General features: G+C 35.2%; 2 protein-coding genes across 2 annotated transcripts; both read right to left on the minus strand.

Moving 5' to 3' along the window:
• Positions 1–220: 220 nt before the first annotated feature.
• On the minus strand, positions 221–6,214 carry LOC111393619 (heat stress transcription factor A-5-like). The gene is made up of 2 exons (XM_023019236.1): positions 5,891–6,214; positions 221–1,687 (listed from the first exon to the last, which is right to left on the minus strand). Exons 1-2 carry the CDS (start codon positions 6,137–6,139, stop codon positions 533–535), a joined length of 1,404 nt encoding a protein of 467 aa, XP_022875004.1. The 5' UTR covers positions 6,140–6,214; the 3' UTR covers positions 221–532.
• Positions 6,215–16,896: 10,682 nt separating this feature from the next.
• Positions 16,897–20,779, minus strand: LOC111393620 (histidine protein methyltransferase 1 homolog). The gene is made up of 6 exons (XM_023019237.1): positions 20,703–20,779; positions 20,459–20,559; positions 18,696–18,740; positions 18,324–18,611; positions 18,133–18,235; positions 16,897–17,214 (listed from the first exon to the last, which is right to left on the minus strand). Exons 2-6 carry the CDS (start codon positions 20,501–20,503, stop codon positions 17,132–17,134), a joined length of 564 nt encoding a protein of 187 aa, XP_022875005.1. The 5' UTR covers positions 20,504–20,559; positions 20,703–20,779; the 3' UTR covers positions 16,897–17,131.
• Positions 20,780–21,027: the final 248 nt, after the last annotated feature.

Below are 21,027 nucleotides of genomic sequence, written 5' to 3' on the forward strand. Positions count from 1 at the left end.
ACCCCCATGCCAGGGAAATTACGAACCATTAGGGGCAGGGCACCGTGGGGATCAAATAGTAGTCACAGTACTCCAAAGTGTGATTTTGTCCAGAACTTAAACAGGAAGCAAGTTGATTGCTCTTTTTCACTGAAAGGGATACCCTTTTAGGATGAACTGCCAAGTTCAAAACTATATTTGCAGAAGATATACAGGGCACGTAGCCCAGTGTAAAACAGAGTGCCTAAATACACATGAAAATTTAAGAAATAGTTATCTGCCTCATGTTCTGTAGTCTATAGGGCTAGTAATTAAGGACTTCGTTTACAATATTTATATATCAACTAAACGAGACTCATAAAGCCATCGTGATCAATAAATCCACAAGTCTAACCTTCTTGGACAATGTTATCGTCATAATATAAGCTTAACACACTTATTATGAAGAAAAAGGAATAAAAAAACGATATGACTCTATTTATATTTCCACAAAGCACAGAACAACACTAGGAGAAGCCTTGAAAGTAGCGATGGGGCCTCGTGGTAGCAATGGTTATCCAAGAGAAAGATGCTCCACGTTCTGCGTCTTCCCAGATATTACCTGGATTGATTTCTTCTCTTCCTGATCATCAAATGAGTTAGACCTAAACTTAGAGCTCGCCTCTTCAGTATCAGAACATCCCGGTCTTTCAGTTAAAAATTGTTCCCAGAATACATCATTTGCTGGCGCTTGCTTCTCCTGATTACCCTCAAGTGGTGAAGACAAAATGGGATGATTATCAGAATGAGTTTTGATAGCTGGGTGATTATTAGAACTTGGTGGTTCTGTACCAATTTCCTGACCTGGGGGAGCCATCCTACCTGAGTTTTTACTTTTGTCGGGTTCCAAAGAAGAAGATGCTAGAGTAAGATTTAGTTGGCAGGAGATAAGACCTTCACCGTCATCATATGCATTCAAACATTGCTGCAAGGAATGAAGTTTTGGGCTTTCAGGTCCTGCTTTACACGATAAAGATGAATCTGATAGGTCTAACTCTTCAGGGACACATAAAACACCACCAGTCCTCGTGTGCACATCTTTGGACCATCCCTCCATCCTCCCTTCAGGACTTCCCCCATCTTCATTGGAGCTTTGAGTGCTCTGTGAAAGCAAGTTCATGTCCGAAACAGCAGGTGACAACTCCAGCCGGAGCTTATTGCAAAAGTCTTGGTGAAAAATGTTCCCAAGCTCAGGCATAGAGCAGCTGTGATTATCAACAAAAATACTTTCCTGAACGGTCTGGGGGGAGTCATCAAACTGAGGGAGTCGCCTCTTCTTATTATATGATGAAAAATCCATGGATTCAAGTTTCTGAGCAAAGCGTTCAACAAACTCAGGATTCTGAACTGCTTTGTCCAGGAAGGTCAGCAACTTCTCCTGCCGCAGCTCCATGCTGCCTATACGTTGTTTTAGGCTTTCCAACTGGACCTTTGCAGCAGACTGCAGTTGTTCAAATCTTAAGATGTCTCCGTCAAGAGTAGTCCTTTCAAGTGATAATTTCTCAATTTCTTCCTCAAATGCTGCTCTTTCTGGATCAACAGAACCCTGAGGTTGACTGTGGCTGTGTATAGGCTTTCTGCGATGTATATTCTTAAGAAGATGTTTTTTCCCTTTCACAAATTCTTCATTAGCAAATTCCCATTTTTCCGGATCAATTTTTCTAAATCCCTATAAATAAACATGGCTCGGTCAAGAGCGCAATTCAAGCATCTGAGAACTGAAGGCAAATTAGTTAACCCAACAAACAATTCATTCAGCCAACATCAGATTTCCTTAAGTTTCTTTCATTTTTTTGGGTCAACGCTCAACGATTTGATAACAAATGGTCCAAAAGGAGAGGCCTATAAAATGTCAATAGTTTACAGAACTATTTAAAGGCACACACAAGCATGCCCACAAAAATAAAGGGGGGAAGGTATGGGAACATGTTTACATCCAAAATAATCAGTGAAATTTATACCTTGAGAAAAGCAATGGAGGCAAAAAATACATACCATTTATTATATAATACAAGTATATGGCTCAGTGACCTTGCACATAAAAAGGTATGAAGCATATTAATTATGTCTCAGACTATTCGAACAAATGATCCCCAAAGTATGAAATCCACAAGACATGTTTCATTAGAAGTATAGGTATAATAATAGCCAGGTTTCTACATGCTCAATCTTCATCCCTTTTTTCTCTCTTACTTCACTAAGCAAGCCTAGATGGCAGCACTCTATATTGCCTACATACAGTAGAAACCAAGTAGGCACCATAGTAACACAACACAACCACCGCATATAATTATTACTATAATTATCTTATTCCCAAAAGCATCACATTGAGTTATCACATCTTGCTAAATAAATATAATTTACATGCGACTCCTTAATAGCTATTAGGAAACAACAAAGCCCCGTTCCCTATATACTTCGGGTGGCTATATGAATCCTTTTTTATTGCCCCACTTGGTCGATTGTGACATATATCGAAGGTCAAAAGCAACATCCTTAACCAACACGATAGACCGTGTAAGTTTTGGTCTATCCCTATATATGTTCTACTAAGATTTCATCACTTATATGAATGGAAGCAAGATGTTTCCCAGCCATCTAGGGAAAGGTACTTTCCTTTTGGGTTGGTTGCGGGCAAGGAGGGATTCAAACCCCCAACATCGTGGTTCATAGCCATGTGCTCTAACCCTCTGAGCTATAGGCCCTACCCCGTCTCCACTTGTAATATTTCCCTGAGAATTCCCCTAGATAGTAGATACACCCGGTTTGTTTTATCTACACATTTTTAGTAGATTTTGATGAAAGTTGATGAAACATGTAGTTGAAAATTTGATAAAAGTCGTGGGTACCATGAAATGTATAATTGAAAATGAGTTTGAATAAAAAAGAGTTATGGAAAAGGGGGGCCAAATAGGGGCTCAATGTTTACTTGCAAGGAACTAAAATTTGAATTGCACAAAAATGATTTGCAATTTGACATAAGTAAACAAAAAAAACAATTAGGGAATTAATAAGCCAATAAGCCATCTGGCTTTACCACAATTCCTTCACAGGAAAGATAAAGTTTAAATGTAAGAATAAGTGGTCAGAATTCAAGTAGCATTTAGGTGAAAGTTGTCTAACTTTCTATATTTCATCTTGTGGTCCAACACTCTTTCATAGCTTCTATAGTGTTTTGTCATGGATTCTTTTGAGCAAGAAATGATAGCCTATTTAGACTTTCATGTTCCATGGTGGGCAGGGGAAAAGGGAATAAGAGTTCAAGTATCATTGTTCGTTGTGTGTGAACTCTATCTTAAAGAGCTATATCATTTCTGAAGAAACTTCTTTAAGCATCCATCAGACTGCAACTAGTTGGGACAGATCACATCCAATTTATTGATTTGGTCCTGAAAATTCTTTCCTCTCATTGCCCCCACAGCATTGGAGCATTTGGATAGCCAAAAATCTAAATGTATCATGTGATGGCAGAACTTTAATTAGGCATAACTTTTGATCTGGAAGCATGTAAGTGGGCTCTTTCGAACTTAAAGACTGGTGAAAATCGGCCCTGCCCAATTGGAACTGACTTTCGAGGCTCTATTTAGCTTTTCCATGGCTCTATGGTTCTTTTTTCTTATTTGTAAGTATTTCCTCTGCTTTACTTGCAATTTCAACTTATGCATAGCTCATACGGTTATTGGATGAGGGAGGTAAGAATCGAAAAAATTTTCATGAGATTAGAGGAGAGAGATTGCAGAAAAGCCGAGAAGAGCAGGCTAGTAGAGGAGCTACTGGAGGAGGAGGAAAGAAAGCAGAGTGAAGAAATTGCAAGGTTGGTTAAGGAATGTAGGAAATTGCAAGACAAGAAGATGGAGGACAAAAAATAATGTGGAAAAGAGCCTCATCCAGATAAGGATAGAAATAGGAAAAAAAGAAGCTGAAAAGAAGCATCAGGAAAGAAGGAAAGAGAGAATGAAAGTAAGAGTTCGGGTATCAGGCAAAAGCAACTCTGTTGCAAGGAATCAGAAAAGAAATAATCTGCATCTCATAAACATATACAAAGAACAGGCTAACTTAGGCAAGTTAGATTATTCTGTCATTCCCTGTAAATCAAGGATCAACTTGACCATAATTATAGGAGACTACTAATTATAAATTTACAGTTGTAAAAAGACTTTCAAAGATTCAGAAGATCATACATTTCTCGAAACTCCCCTTAAGCGGGTGTATAGATATTATCCTTTTTTTTTAATAGGTAATCAAATATTTTATTAATCATAAATAATACACAGGAAGTGTGGGTGTATAGATATTATCCATTCCCAACTTGTTTGTGATTGCTCGAAATGAGAGATTGGCAGGTACCTTAGTTACAACTTCAAGTTGTCTATTTGTTGAAACATGAGTGCATGTCCCCACTACCCAACTTCTCTTTTATGAAATGTCTATAGACTTCCACATGCTTATTTTGATCATGTTAAATTGAAATGTGAGCAAGATTGATGTAGACTTGTTGTCAAGATAGTCTGCTGGGTCCTTGCAACTTAATTTTTAAGATCTTCAAGAATGATTTCAGCCACAATAATTCGCATATTCCATGTGTCATGGAGCTATTTTCATCTTCGACACATGATCTTGCCTCATTTACTTCATGCTTCCCTAAATCTTCAAGTTTCTTCTAAGCAATATAAAATAGCCTAAGGCTGATGTCTATCCACAGCAGTCCTGCCCAATTTGTATATGTAATGACATCTAAATCTAGCTCTATAGTCTTTCTAGACCATATTCCTTTTTCTGAGGGTAAACTTAAAATAGTGCAAGATTCTGCAAAGCGTTTGGAAATGTGTCTTTTTGGGATCTTGATTCACTACATGTTCAACATAGGCTATTATCAGGCTTTATGTGTGACAGATAAATCAGTTTGCCAACTAAAATCTGGTAACTCCCTCGATCCACTGTTGCATCCTTATCTGTTACACCCAGTTCATGATCAAGGTCTATATGTGTGTCGAGTGGCTTACATCTGAGCATTCCTCTCTTTTTGAGAAAATCAAGCACACATTTTTCTAGTGATAGAAAGATTCACTCTTTCAAAAGTGCTACTTCAATTCCTAAGAAGTACTTGAGTTTTCCAAGCTCCTTTATCTCAAATTCTTCAGCTGTTCATTTTTTAAAGTTAGCTTCTGTTTCTCTGGATCATTATTAATCACATTCCCAAGGGTTGGCATGATGAGATGTTGATTCCATCTTATGTTTTTTTGATAAATAACATTGGCCAAGCATCATGAAGTGAGACAGAAATTAAAAAATCTCAAATCATACAGCACATTTTAAATTCAGTAACTAACATATAAATCGAACTATAACAGCATAATTAAAGTTAGGAACTCCAAAGCGGCAAAGCCTTCTTTCTGTGAATTTAGCATATAAGTTAATAACTTACATAATATCAGCGATACTGCAACAACACTCAGCTAAAAATCTGAAATATGTGTGTTTTCGTCGTAATTCCTACACATGAATATATGAAAACAAACAAATAACTTGTGCAGGCATTCTTCTATCCGTATATGGAAAAACTATTATTTCATTAAACTGCACAAGGGTTAAATGTACTCATAAACATGTATTCCATAATTGTAAATCTATTCAGCAATCAGCACACAATTACAAAATTGTGCAAATCTCAGGTCAACCAAATATAATAAATTTAAGGCAATAAATTTAATGAATCCCTATTCAATAAAATTTTAACGAAACATAAAACCCGACCCAAATCAAACCATGTTTGTCGCATATAGAGCAATTAATTTCAATTCTAACGAAAAAATAAAAGTTTTATGCACATTACAGCCTACGCATCTATAAATACAGATATAGATACACGTACATAGGTGTTGAGCTGGCGGATGAAGCTGGAAAAGTTGTTGTGCTTGAAGTAGGAGGGAAGTAGGACGCGCGCGAATTCCGGTGGATTCCACACCACGAAACTCTTCATGCTCCCGCTCCATGATACGATGTCGTCTGTCATCGTGTCGTCAACCATCTCGTACGTCTTCAAGAGGAACGGCGCCGGTCCACCTCCACTTCCTCCGCCGCCTCCGCCCGTGGTGGTGGTCACTGGTGCTCCTCCGTCCATTCAGTATTCTACGATCGATCGAGAAAAACGTTGATTGTGGGGTCGTCGGGTCTGACTTATTTGTTGACGGGTTTTATGACAGGGGAGACGAGTTGTGTTGCAGGTATTAGTGAAAATATCATTACGGTCCCTATTTTTAACATTTTTATTATTTTGGTCCTCTATCTTTTCTTATTTAACTTTTCGGCTTTCAATTTTGGAACACTTAATGAAAAATCCATTACTACCAAAAAAAGTCAGTTTTATCCTCAAATATAAGTTTCATTAGCTAAAATCAGAATTTTAGTAAATTTTAATAAAAGTTAATGAATTGTGTAATTAAAAAGTTGATAAAGGTTGCAAGTTTCATAAAATATGTGATTGAAAATCAGTTTTAAAAAAAAAAAAAAGAATTTAAGAAAATGAGAGCCAACCAATGGTAATTATATGAATATGTGCCTGTTTGAGCCCCATTTTCCTAATAATACATTTTAAAATAGTAGATTAGTGGAGAATGCGTAATTAAAACATATAGAAAATTTTTTTATTTGCATATAATATTATTTTATTAAAAAAGTGGGGTTAAAAAGAATAGAAAAAATATATTTTTAAAATAATGAGAATCAAACATAGGCGATAAATAATTTTTAGTCACTACCATCCAACTCTGTGTGTGTGTGTGTGTTCAACCCTCTCCTTATAGGGGGTTGAGAGAAAGAGCATACTGAAGATTGTTAGTTTGGTGAAAATCTAATTCCAACCCCTTTTTTCTATCTTCAAATCTATTCTTTTTATTCAATCTATAATTTCTCCACACTGAATATAGTGGAGTGATTTCAAAATTCATTTTCTCTCAATTCTCATTGTTTTGTCATTTTACCCTCCCATTTCTTATTGATTTCTTATTTACCTCCTTCCCATTCTGTTTTCCTTTAATTTAATTACAATTTCAGCTCATTCAGCTGAGAGAATTCCATAGCTGATCCGTTGGAAACTTGAAGTTGCAAATTGAAATTCAGTTCGTGACAAAATATAATCAAAGTAACTACAATCCTTGGGCGTCTCTCAATTGAATAGCATAATGGAAAACTTTAATAGAAATGATGATGTAGATCAAATCTACAAACACGCGATGATAATAACTCAAACGGATTGAACTCAAGAAAATCAATGTTTATTCTTATTTCATGAACAATCAAAAATCTAGAAGGCATTTTCAGAGCCTTAAATATGAAAAGAACAAATAACTTACTGGGCCAACAGTCCCTTAATGGGCTGGGCTATAAAGCGAAAATAACAAATACTGAAAATAATAAATGAAGAAACTTTAAATGTTGTTTTGATCCAGTAAACAAATTCAAACGGTCAAAATCCATCATATATCACGGCAAAGCAATGAGTTCATCCAGAATCGCCGCGAACTTTTCGAAATGGGGTTATGGGCCCAAAATGGATATCGTATGCAAAAGTTATGCCTATTTCTTCGAACGTCAACCATCTAAGCATTCCATGTACTCAAATGTTTGGTTCTCCACAAGAACCTCATCAAATCATAAGCTAATATTTTCAATGCTGACTGAAATGATTGAGCAAATATCAGTCTCCAAGGGACTTCTGATGATGGAAGAGATGATTATCAACGATAAACACTCTGATTATCGGACGAATGGAAATCACTGGTGATTCAATCGTGCAAACTTGCCCTGTTGTTTGTTAGGAGAAAGTTTCATTGTTGAACAATGAAGTGTACATAAATACAAGTGCTCCACTTGATATTTCGGTGACTTCTCACGTTTCAGAATCTGAATTGAAGGTAAATGGGGAGAAGTTTGTTGAAAAGAATGTTCTCTGGATGCGACATCTGACACAGAGGTGATAGAAGCAATTGTCAATTAACTAAAATTGCTAGTAAAACTTCATATGGAAAAGAATGTGCAATACAGGAGACTGGTGACAAATTGAATTTGTCCGTGTACTTAGAGTTGATGAGAGTACGAGGGGGCAGAATTGAAAAAGACTCCAAAAATAATGATGGGTTAGGAATTTTGTTGGATGATCGTGAAAATGAGATTGTGGGAAAAGAAAATGTAGGTGCCAATATAAATGATGGAATGGTGGATGAGGATGAAGAGTGGTCACCGCCTAGGGTTGTGGAAGAGGAGATGACTATTGTGGTGGAAAGAGAGGAGAAAATATTGTCGAGATTGTGATAGAGATAGAAAAATTGGTGCTAGTGGCTGATTGAAGAGTGGAAGCAATAGTAGTGAGGGAAGAATCAGGGGCATCAGATTGTAAAACAAAGACAGAGACAGAGATTGAGCTTGAGATAGATGTGAGAGAGAAGTTTGAAAATGAGGAACTAGCAAAGGTTGAGCAAATGGAATTTCAAATGGTTGAAAACAATCCAAAGGTATCAATAGCTAATACTGTAAACTGCAAGAAGAAGGTTGAGGTTGAATTAAATGATTCAGAATTGAGGTTTGCGAAAAGTAACTATAGAGGAGAATTCGACCTCCAAAGCCAAAATGGAGTTTAGGATGACAAATAAAGCTAATTTCGGAGTCGCCAGAGCTTACACCAATGCGGTTGCAGGAAAAGTGGGATTAGATATGGTATTATCATTTGGGAGCAATGCTAGTGAAGTGGTGGAACTGTGTTTTTGATTTGAGATTGGGACAAAATGAAGGGCAAGATTTGGACAAGATTCTCTTCTTCCATCTAGCTTATTTGCCATTGACAACTCAGCTCTACATCATCGACCTCGTCAAAGGACTCGTCACTTTTACTAGAATATTCTCTCCAGAGGCTGCATTTCATGTTCAATCACTTGTCAGAGTATCAAAATCCTATGCTGGGAACTATGTGTCACTCGCTTACAATGTTCTAGGACCTGTAGGTGTCCACGACACTTTTTGCTGATGACACTGTAAACCTTTTTACGTATGTTGTCCTATGGTTGACCCCTCAAGTTCTATCTTCTGGAGTAAGTTTCTAGTCCTATCTATGTAAAGGAAGTATTGTATGTAATAGTTATGCTAGAGCTGTAATGGCAAATTCTTGTCCAAGTGTAGATCAATATTAGAATTCAGGCAATCCTTTTGATTTTGCGCTTCTGGGCAAAGCAATCTTAGATCTTATGATCCCTGGTCGAAAATCGCAATATCATGTTGCAAGGTCCTTGCAACTTAACAAATGGTCTAAGGGAAAGGATGGTTTTCTTGTTACTAATATTTGGGGTACAGAGTTTGGTAGTCCAATTCCAACCAGCTTAACGGTTTGGCTTAAGGATGAAAAGAGTAGTGCATGTAATGTCAACCAAGCATATCTACCTTGCACTATTTACTTAATCCAATGATGGTGAAGAGAATGAGGCAACTGCTAACTTCATACAAAAAAGATATCTCGACTTTGAACCTTGAGGACAAGGTTAATTTAAAGGGAAGGGATGTCATGATTCACTCTCTCAAATCAACCCACCATACCACTACTCAACCATAAAAAAAAATATTATTCTAGAATATTTTGCATCTTACTCTATAAATTGAGAACATCGAGAATGGAAAAAACATGTTGAAGACGGTTAGTTTACTGAAAACTGAGTCCACCCCCACCCCCACTCCCTTCTCATTTTTTTCTCTATCTCCAATTCCATTCTTCTTATTCAATTTGTAATTTCTCTACACTGAATATAGCAAAGTGATTTCAGAATTCTCAATTCTCTTTGTTCTTGTCATTTTACCCTCTCCTTTCTCATTGACATTTAACCCCTTCCCAATTCTATTTTCCTTTAATTTGGTTACAATTTCAGCTCAATCAGCTAAGAGAATTTCACAAGCCTGTTGGAAACTTGAGGTTGCAAATTGAAATTCAGTTCCTGACATGTACATACTTTATTTAAAAGTGATTTAACATACTTTAGATATTAATGGATGTTATCGAAGAATAAGAAACTAAAATCTTACTTATTACATTGTATCTAAATTTACTATTCAATATGCATATAAAGGGTTCGTTTTTACAAAGCTTTTATAAGAAATTAATAGATTTTAATAAAATAATAATAATGAAATGTATAATTAAAAAGTCGATAAAAATAGTGGATCACGTGAAATATGTGGTTAAACATAATAATTAATTTTAACAATTAATTTTAACCTCAGCATTTTAGCAACCTTTTAAGCTATCCCAAACAAGTTGATAAAAATATACACTAAGTGCGTATTGTAATCATAATTAAAAAGTTGATAAAAATATACACTAAGTGCATATTGTAAATATAATTAAAAAGTTGAATAAAATATACACTAAGGCGTTGTTTGATACTCCATATTTTCCATGGAAAATGGAAAATTTTCCACCATTTTCCAAGTTTCTGCCTGTTTGATAGGTAATTTTTTCCTGGCATTTGGTTTTCTCACTTTTCCTCACATGACCCTCTATTCCATGAAAAGGAGGAATTCCAATTCCCATGGTTGAGCTGGTTTTTCATTTTCTAGGCAATTGAAAGTAAAAGAAAGCCAGTTAAACACACCAAACCCTTCCCTTTCTCATTCTTCTCACACTACTCTCCCATCCCATTTCTCACGCAAAACCACCCCACTATTGAAATACCGGCAATATCAACCTAAAAAATCTCCCCATAATCCATACCAACAGTGCACGCTATTTGATTCTGATCTCGTCTCTCTGTCTCTCTTTGTTTTTCCCTCCGAAATCTCGAATTTGATATGTACTACATAAACTTAATATTTGCAAGTAGTGATACCTTTTTTTTCCTTCGGGAGTTGAAGGGTTGGGTAAATGCTTTCTCTTTCCTTTCTATTTCATATTTCATATGCTCTACTCCTATTTTATATTTTCTTCTTCAGTTCGTAGATTCTTGCGAATCTTTGTGATTAGTTTCTAAATTAGGATATGTAATTCGCTTCTATGTTAGATTTTGGGTGTTTTAGTCATGCTTTTTGGAATGGCAGTGTATTGAAGAACCTGTTATACACTTATCTTGTTAATTTTATTTTAAACCTACTATCAACCCTTTCATTGGGTAACTTTTTGGAATTTCATTTTTTTCTCGTTATGTCTTTTTCCTTTTACTTTTTTGGGTTTAGGAATTCAATTCACACATTTACAATTTCGTGTGGACAAGCATATATGTGCCCAAGAAAAGAAATAGGGATTTTGAGCTTCAATTTGATGGATGATTATATATGAAGTTTGAGTTTGTTTTGGTCAGAAATTTGCACACTACTTCAGGTTTTTTTCGAAGAAGATAATGCAACTAGTGCATTAGCTGTACTAAAGCCAGAGCCCGACACACAAAAAGTAGTGGAGGGAGAGGTTACTGTTTTGTTAGTAAACTTTTCACTTAGCTGGACATTAGGTATTTGGTTCTTTGGTGTGAGACTTCAGTTTTTAACATATGCTGTGTATTGTTTTTAATTGGTTCAATTTAATACTGTTTAGCTTACTTTTGAAAACCAATTGTTAACAACAGAGAATGAGGGTTATTGTGGCAAATATTGAATTTGTGTTCCACCTACAAGAAACTTATTATGTGACTTGAGTATGTGCATTTCACTACTTAGGCGGAAGCCTGTTAAGTTTGCAAGTATTGGATGGTTCTTTTGTATATTTTCAAGTGTCTAACCGTGCTTTTGGGTCATATCCTTTAATGCATCCCATTGACTCCACAGTATTCTCATACTTTACTTATAGGTCCATTGACTACAAGTTAACTCAAATTGAAATTTAATTCAAGGAAATTCATGTATGTTTACCATTAACAATGGCTATGCTTTGTTTAGTGTTGAATTTAAAATATAGATTAAGCAAATATTGTTGTCCCTTTAACTTAATTTGGATCAATTAAAATATAGATTAAGTAATTATTGTTGCCCCTTCTACTTAATCTGGATCAATTTTGTGTATGTCAGGATCAATTATCTTGATTAGCCTACTTTTCATATATGTTTGTAAATGTCAATTTGAGCATTGAAATATCATTGTCTACTTCAATAGTTGTATTTTTTTGCCTTTTAGGGCCATATAAATTGCATCATTTCAAACCAAGTATTTCAGTTCAAAATAATGTGCACAGTCTTTGAAATGTAATTATGCTTAGATTTGGTGGAGGTATTTCCCTAAAAAAAATGTAATCGAGCTAATCACATGCAAAACAATGTGAGGGCCCATTTGGAAGAATTATTTTACCTTTGTAAAATTGTTATTCAGTTGTGGGTTGTCCTTGTAGGAAATACGTTGAAAATTAAAATCAACAAATAATTGCAAGAAAAATATATAATTATAAATTTATACTACAATATTAATGTAAATATACCTACCATTTTAGGAACATCTACAATATCCATTTGCACTACCAATAATTGCATTGAATGTATACAACTTGACATTACTGTTGAAGAGCCATTTGAGTGGACTATATGTGAGTTAGCTCATTTGTACTTGTATTTTTCGCATTGAACATATACGTTTTTGTTTTTTGTTTATAGTTAACAATAATTTAAATCATATTAACACTTTTTAGATGTTCTAAGTACCATGCCTACCACAAAGAACCAACGTCGTTGCCAAAGACAACAATTAGGACTATTTTGGATGATGGTCATGCAAGCAATTGTAATATATAATACCGTCAAGCGTCGTAATCGACAACTCCCTAGAGCCCCACATAGAAACTGGGTTTTTGAAAGAGAAATGACCCTTACACAGATGTTTGGTATGAGTGATAGAATTTGTCATGATCTATTAAGGATGAAGATAGCTCCGTTTCAAAGCTTATGTACTCGTTTATGAACATATGGCTTGGTTAACAATAGATCTGTCAAAGTAGAGGAACAAGTGGTTATATTTCTCAACACCGTTGGACATGACCATCGTAATCGAACTGGAAGTTTTACGTTCTTCAGGTCTGGTCAAACAGTGAGTTACTATTTCCATAGAGTTTTGCAGGCTTGTCTTCGATTGTATAGAGATGTTGTGAACAATGCCACTATTCATAACTTACCATACGAGAAGGATAGATTTTCAGGTCGAGTGGTAATATTTAACTTCATTTATTTTCCCTTCACTATCAGTATTCCATTTGTAACCAAACTTTTTGATTTTCATATCAGGATTTTGTGGGGGCAATTGACAGTACTCACATTCCTGCAAAGGTCCCCATAGAGAAACAAGCGAAGTATCACAATAGGAAGCAAATGATAACTCGGAATGTTTTGGTAGCTTGTACATTTGATATAAAGTTTATGTATGTGCTTGCCGATTGGGAGGGATCTGCCCATGATGGTTGGTTGTTAAGGAGTGCAACTTTACGACAAGGTCAAAGGCTAACAATTATTTACATCTTGTTTGATAATTTATCTTTCACTTCTTTCAATAAAGAACGATAACTTAATAACCATGTGTGGAATAGGTAATTAGTATCTTGCCGATGTCGAATTTCTATTGGTTCCGGGATTTTTTGCATCCTATCGTTGGACTTGGTACCATTTTAGAGACATTGAGGGACATTGGCTTAAAAGCAAGAAAGAGCTATTTAATTTTTGGCATTCATGTCTACGAAATGTTGTGGAGAGGATTATTGGACTGCTTAAAAAAATATTCGCATATCTGAGACATCAACCATACCACAACATTGATACACGAGCAAGGATTGTCCTTACTTGTTGTACCATTCACATCTTCTTAAGGATTTGTGACGCAGAGAATCTTTGTGACGAGAACTATTGCAGTAGTGATGATGAGGTTAACCCTGGACATGTTGATGCACCCGAAGATGGCACACCAAATGCTCCTATATCTTTTACAGCAGAAGTTGCATGGTGTAGTAATAGGGATACAATGGCTGATGACATGTGTGCCGTTTACCATCCAAGTCATGATGCAGAAATTGATTTCGATTGAATACACTATGTTGTATTTCATTATTCGTCTTTTCCTATAATAGTTGGAGAATAACTTGCTAGTGTTCTTGTCTCGTACTATAGTTTCTTCTACACTTGCTTTGTTGCAACATTGTCTTCGATGCTTGTTCTGTTGTGATGTTTTCTTATTTCCAAGGCTATCTACATTTGCATCTATGATATAGTTTCAAATATCTTTGGCTGGTTTATATCATTGTTAGATTGTTTTCAAGACATACTATTGTTCCTTCTAGTTATGCTAATATTCACCTTTTTCTGTTTTCAAGTATTGCGTTGATGACACAGAATCGACGAAGCTCTCTTGACCCTTTTCGAGTTGTCAGACCGACCACCCTTTCAAACGGGAATGACATTCATTTCAGTACATTGCTAGTGGATCCTAATCCTAGGATTCATCACATACGTTGGAGTGATAAAATGGATGGTTATATGATCACTTCACTTGTTGAAAAGTGCTGAATGGGCATAAAGGAAGTGACAATGGCCTTACTTCATTTCAAGTGTCTAAGGAAATTAAGAGGGTTCTCAATGAATGCGGGGTCATGGTCTCAGATAAGAATGTCAGGGTAAAGTTGAAGACTCTTAAAAAAGAGTATGTTGAAGTTCGCCAGTTGCTAAATATGAGCGATTTTGGGTTGGATCCCAAAACTGGACGCATTGTAGTTGATGCCGCTGCTTGGGACGGTTTCATTAAGGTACGAATTATGATGCATTTTCGACATTGATACTAACAGGTGTGGGTGTGGGTGGGTGGGTGTGTGTGTGTGTGTTTTTTGTATGCGTTTTGTAATAGTTACAATTCACTTACAAGGTTATTTTGCAAGGAAAGCCAAAATCTGGGAAGTGGAGGACCAAATGTTGTCCAAGATATAATGAGATGGAGAGTGTCTTCGGCAATGATGCTGCCACTGGAGATCGCGCAGTATCTGGCTTCGACCATTTTCCCCAATGAATGGTAAACAATATATTTTATAGTACGATATTTTAATTGTATTCATGTATAAACTTCTGACAAGTTGCTAAATATTTTATGCAGTAATTGATGAAAGTGTGAATGAAGTAGATATGAAAAATGTGAAGATGGATCATAGCCCAGTTCTTGCTCGTAAGCGTCCCACGAAGAAGGGACCAGCAAAGTCAAGCATCAATCTACACAACTAGTGGATGAGAGTACTATCGACCTATCGAAGATTGCCGAATCATCTATAAAAATTGCTCAAGCTATGGAAATGCAAACTGCACTAGATATAATGAATCATGTCAACTGGCAGTTGATTATAGAGAAGCTAGAAGCCATAAACCTAGACATGGACGACATCATGCAAATCATGAAAGCTTTTCGATTCGACGATGATTTGGCTAAAGTATTTATGAATGTGACGAGTACTAAATACATGCGTGCTTTGGTGTTTGACAAGCTTGGTTGTGATCCGCCTCCACTACCTTAGACTGTACTTGACTTATGGCATTAGTATGTATCAATGTGTAAGTATTTGGAAAACTTAATCCACATAGTAGTACTTTCACTGTTTTTTCTAATGCACACATGTAACAACTAGTGTGCAGTGTTTTGTATGCGTTGATGTGGATGTGTTTTGTCAATTAGTGTGCAGTCATTTTTTGCTATGCTATGACAATGGTTGGGACTGCAACAATACGACAAATATCTTCTTTGGGTTTGTTGGGTTGATATTTGAGATATCTTCTTTATTTTGTAATATTATTAGTACAATTCAATATCTAGAGACTATCAATATCGTGTTGATTTGGGGTGACATTCAAATTCAACATAGATATACCAAATGTTTCGAAGTGGCGCTGTGTACATGGTCCATTCATCACCATGAGAAATATCGAACAACATTTGAATATTGTACCAAACAAACACGTTCAAAAAGTAGACATCAAATAATGCAATTGAAATATGTCACTGCTTCAATTTGTGCATTGGTGGTCGAATTTACTCAACTGGAATCTTATAATTATTTACAAATGAACTTTTTGACTAAAATTTGATAAAAACTTTTTGCTTTATTTTGATGCACATTTTCTCACTCAATTTCTGCATTATTATAGAGTTATAACAATTTTGGAATATGAGAAATTAAAATTTTGGATGCCTTAAATAAGTTTGGTACAAAAGAGTAGGATTAAAACCTTGATATAGCCATTTTAGCTAACTCTACAAATTTTTGTCCTATTACAAACGGCAAAGTGAAAATTTCCCTTAAACAAAGAGGATGACAAGTAATTTTCTAGAGGTGAGGTGAAATAGATGAAGGATTAAATTTTTCACCTTTTCGTCCACTTATTTTTTTAAAAGGTCGATCTTACTAGACCTTACCAAACAAAGAATGTATTTTTATGAAATAAAACTTAATTTGTTTATAATCTACAAACATATATTTAAAAAAAAAAAAAAAAAAAAAAAAAAACATGGCTTTAGGTCCCCTACTCCCTGGATAAAAAAATGTCTATAATGACCCTGTGTGGTTTAGAAGAAAAATAAGATTTTAATAGATTTAAATAAATAAAAAAATTGATGAAATATGTAGTTAAAAAATTGTAAAATTAATGAAACATATAGGTCAAATTAATTTTTTATTTTAACTTAAATTTTATCAATTTTTGTAGTTCAATCAAATAGGAATTCCTTACAAAATGGCTATCAAACACCAATAGTTGAAAAATAAATACAATTTTCATGGAAAATGAAGCCAATCAAACACCAAAAGATGAAAAATTTCAACATTTTTCTAGTGAAAAATTTTACCAATCAAACACATTTAATTGTCAATTCCCTGTAATTCATTTTCTTTCCATCCAAATTTCATCTTTGCAATCAAACGGACCCTAAGTGCTTATTGTAATCATAAATGGTGACTAAAGTAAAATATTGTTGCAAAAATGCAACATATAAACTTCCAACATACATCCTTGATGATAATATGGTAAATATTAATATAAGCATATGAACTCATACTGTGAAATATCCAAAGCTTGATATCCCTCTTTGAAATCTCCTCATTAGAAGGAAAATCACAGCATACAATTTGATGTAGACAGAATATCACTTGAGATTAAGCTTCCACACCTCTCGAACATTAGAGGAACCGTCAGCAACCTCAGAAACCAGAGAAGAGGCAAAAGCACCTACCAGAAGAAGTTAACTTTAGCAGACTAGAAATACAAAAATACCTACTAATTGGGCATGCTTAATTTTCCCCGAAAAATAATAATAATAATAATATTCCCAGAACGCCAATCTATGATAGGGCACAGACCAGAAACTTCTTCCAGAACAAGGCATAAGAATCGCCCTGGAGGTTTGAAAACTCAAAACCACAGACCGTGCCCGCCTCATTTCTTTTCAGGATTCGAAACACTGAATTTTAATATAATAGCAGAGGAAAAAATTACTATATCAAGAGAGACTGCTATTGCACTTCGGTGTTTGAAGCTTAAGTTGCAAACAACAAAAGGACCAGTACCATTATCCTATTACTAATAAATGCACAACAGCAAAAACAAAAATAGTAGCACTTCGGTGTTTGAAGCTTATGTTGCAAACAACAAAGGACCAGTATCATTATCCTATTACTAATAAATGCACAACAGCAAAAACAAAAATAGTAGCACATGCCCCCACAAAAGGAACAAAAGAAAAACAACCTGATTAAGTGCTTGTTTGGTAGGGCCTTTAACTTGCGTCCTACGGAATATTTGGATAATAAGTTGATAGTATGTTGTGAGTCCTACGAAATGCGTAGATAATACGTAGGTTCGACCCACTTAAGTTATAATTTAAGATTTGCTAAAATGTGCTTTGTAGACATGGACTATTAAGTCAACTCACAAAGGGAAATGGGGAAAAAACAAACAAATGACACAAAAACGTAATGTGACAGAACTCAGAACTAATAGGAAGCATGATTTAGTGCATCAAAACTGATCAGCAGAGAAGTCTCTATCGGACTCAGAAATGAAACACTATTAAGAAATGCTGAAATAGTAAAATGATCCACTCTCATTTATAGTAGTGCAGAGCAGATCTAACAAGATGAAGCTCACCGTCTTCTTCTACCATAGAGATAAACCGCCTTGATCCTCCTCCCACCCCAAAATAATGTTTTTTTGCTGCCATGTACACAACTCCATGAGGACTATTCCCACACTGATCAAAAGACAATAGAAAGGAGCTTACAAACAAATAAATTATTGAAAATAAAAAGGACATATTCGAAAACTACATCAAGAGGCACCTTCTTTATCAGTTCGTAGAGACTGGGGAGGGCAGAAATTGAGTAAACTGTCTCCGCCATGAGAATGATATCATAACCAGCTATCTCATCACTAGATACAAAAGGGAGAATGGAATGGACTTCACCCCAGTCACCTGCAAAGAAGCGAGTATCTGCCTCAATGCTGCTGTACTCATTCACATCTGTCAAGTACGGAAACTTCTTTTGAATATTAGCTTTCACATTGGGAATGGTGAGATGCTGCAGGACCTCTGCATTAAAATCCTGAAAATGTACTGTGGCAGCACCCTAAGGCAGCAAAAAGACAATAATAAGTAACTTTATTGAGGCAAATTATCATAAAAATCAAAATGCCAATGCGATTTTATTTACCTTTAGGCAAGCAAAGATCCCAGGAAGTCCATGACCACATCCAAGCTGGAAAATGATGAAGGAGAGTCTATATGGGTCAGCATGGAAGGGAAAACCCAAACCACAAGAATTTTATTTCAATCCAGTCAAAAATTTGTACAATGCCAGAACGGTAATACATATTTCACAGAGGATGAGGATAAAATAATTAAATTTAAATTTAACTATTGTGTAATTGAGTAATCCAGTCAAACATCTGAACAATGCCAGAACAGTAGTACTTTTTGAGGCGGCAACTTTCTTGCAGACTATTATGACTATATTGGGAAAGTCAGCCTTGATCTATACCAAGTAGGAGTCCTTAATGAGGTGTACAACTGTCCCTACACTCTCAGATAGAAAGCTTCAAGATGTTCTATTTATGTATATTAGGTTTGTTTAGCACCATAAAGCTTTATGTACAAACGACATCTGACAAACTTCTACAACAGTGAGAGAAAAAGAATGTGTATGGTACAGGAATAAAATGTTTGCTTCATCTAAACGGGCTTGAATTTCCACAGTTCCTCATGTATATTTAGGTGAAAGATATTCAGAGATAATCTAAAGCAATCTTTGAGCAATTCTTCATCTTCTTGTAGGAGGACTTCTCTTCACGTGTATAAACACCCTTCTTTGATTGGGTTAAAATACAATAATAGAAAAGTAGTTGGCTTTTGTCCAATAGAAGAGAAAAGAAGGCATTCTATTAAAGAATTTAATATAACCAAATGCATAGTACAGTATAAAGCCACAGCTCCTTAAAGTTGGTTATGTAAAAGAAGGTTGATTTCTTATCCAGGATAACTTATATGTGAGAAATTCCCAAATTTAAAGATTTAAATTATTGTTTGTCATATTATAAGGGTACAAATCAAATTTAGAGAATTAGTTTTTAATAAGTGGCAAGAAAACAGACTTCCAGTTACTTTTAATGCCTTCACCGGCTAATGTAAAATTAAGGAAAAGAGTGAAAGCACATTGCAAAGTTCATTTCTCTTCTGAAAAGCGTTGAACAAAATGTAAGGAGATGCAATGCTTAATAAAAATAACTGATGAAGTTAGATTTTTGAACTTCATATGTGTTTAGTTCTTTGATTTTTAATTTTCTCAGATATAATTCTTTATCTGATGATTGATGAATAATTTTTCACCATAAATTTAAAAATTTCATGTAGTACATTCATAAAAGAGATGATAAAATGTCCAAGCCATACATATTCAAATTGTAAAAAATAATGTTTTTTCAACTGCTTGATTACTGATCAGATATCTTCCAGAAGAGAATTGTGTAAATGCAGAATATCTACTCAAACAAATTAATTCCTTTTGTCATCTCAAAAATTATTATGCGATCGTGCATGCAAAATATAATGTCTTAGATTATTAGAGGACAGGAGCAAATTAGTAAGTCTTAAAGCAAGATTTTGGTAATCATTGCTAGAAAGATTTGATTGACAGTGCTCGATCCTGGTATAACATGTCTTTCCAGTTCATTCACAAACGTTGAATACACTTGTTCGTTGTTTCAGTGGTGTTAAGGTTTAAGTAGTATTATCATCATTGTCGCAGCATTTATGTATAGTTAGTGCAATGATAGCAAATTCAGCATCGTTAAGAATATAACATACAAAACTCCACTGTTTAGTGTTCTTAATGAAAGAGAATAAATGGATTTTATGAGCAGTAATCATGTACCGGCATAAGTAAAGATTAATGAATCACCTTAGCAATTAGTGGCCCACCTCTAGAATTCGCTTTCCGCCGAAGGACAATTTCCCATCTTGCATATCGGAGCTAAGGGCTTTGATTAAATCTATCGAACCCTCCCATAGTTTCAATCCTCCTGCCGTCATTAAAAAAAAACACCAAGTGAATGCCAAAACCATTTGCGGAGAACATCTATATATACGTGTTTCAACGCACATATACATAGTTTGCATTTGCATATAAGTAGTAGCCAAAATTCAAGACAGAAATTATACAGACCTTCATATTTACCAGGGACTAAATCCGAATTGGACAATGCAAAAACCTCCTGCGTACTCACCCTTCCCTACAAGAAAAAATTTGCAGTTATACTCCCAAAATTTTCAAAAAAGTACAAATACGTTTCAAATAATTTTTTTGTTCTTTATTTTTGAGTTTAACATAATTTACCCAATGAGAAACGGATATGGATGTATGATGTCGAGTAGTTTGGTAGATGCGGACACCATTAATATGTGATCAGAGGCATGGCGGTAGCTTGTTGAAAGTCAGAATATTTTTGCCCTATTAATCATATCGTGTTTGAACCTCCATGTTGGAAATG

This window comes from Olea europaea, chromosome 4 (genome assembly GCF_002742605.1).
Source record: "Olea europaea var. sylvestris chromosome 4, O_europaea_v1, whole genome shotgun sequence".
Lineage (NCBI taxonomy): Eukaryota > Viridiplantae > Streptophyta > Magnoliopsida > Lamiales > Oleaceae > Olea > Olea europaea.

Coding starts and splice junctions, on each gene's coding strand:
- LOC111393619 (XM_023019236.1), bottom strand. CDS start 6,139: ATGGACGGAGGAGCACCAGTGACCACCACCACGGGCGGAGGCGGCGGA. Junction 1,688..5,890: donor TCCGCCAGCTCAACACCTAT/GTACGTGTATCT, acceptor GTTTATTTATAG/GGATTTAGAAAAATTGATCC.
- LOC111393620 (XM_023019237.1), bottom strand. CDS start 20,503: ATGCAAGATGGGAAATTGTCCTTCGGCGGAAAGCGAATTCTAGAG. Junction 18,741..20,458: donor GCGGAAAGCGAATTCTAGAG/GTGGGCCACTAA, acceptor ATCATTTTCCAG/CTTGGATGTGGTCATGGACT. Junction 17,215..18,132: donor CTCTATGGTAGAAGAAGACG/GTGAGCTTCATC, acceptor TTCTTCTGGTAG/GTGCTTTTGCCTCTTCTCTG.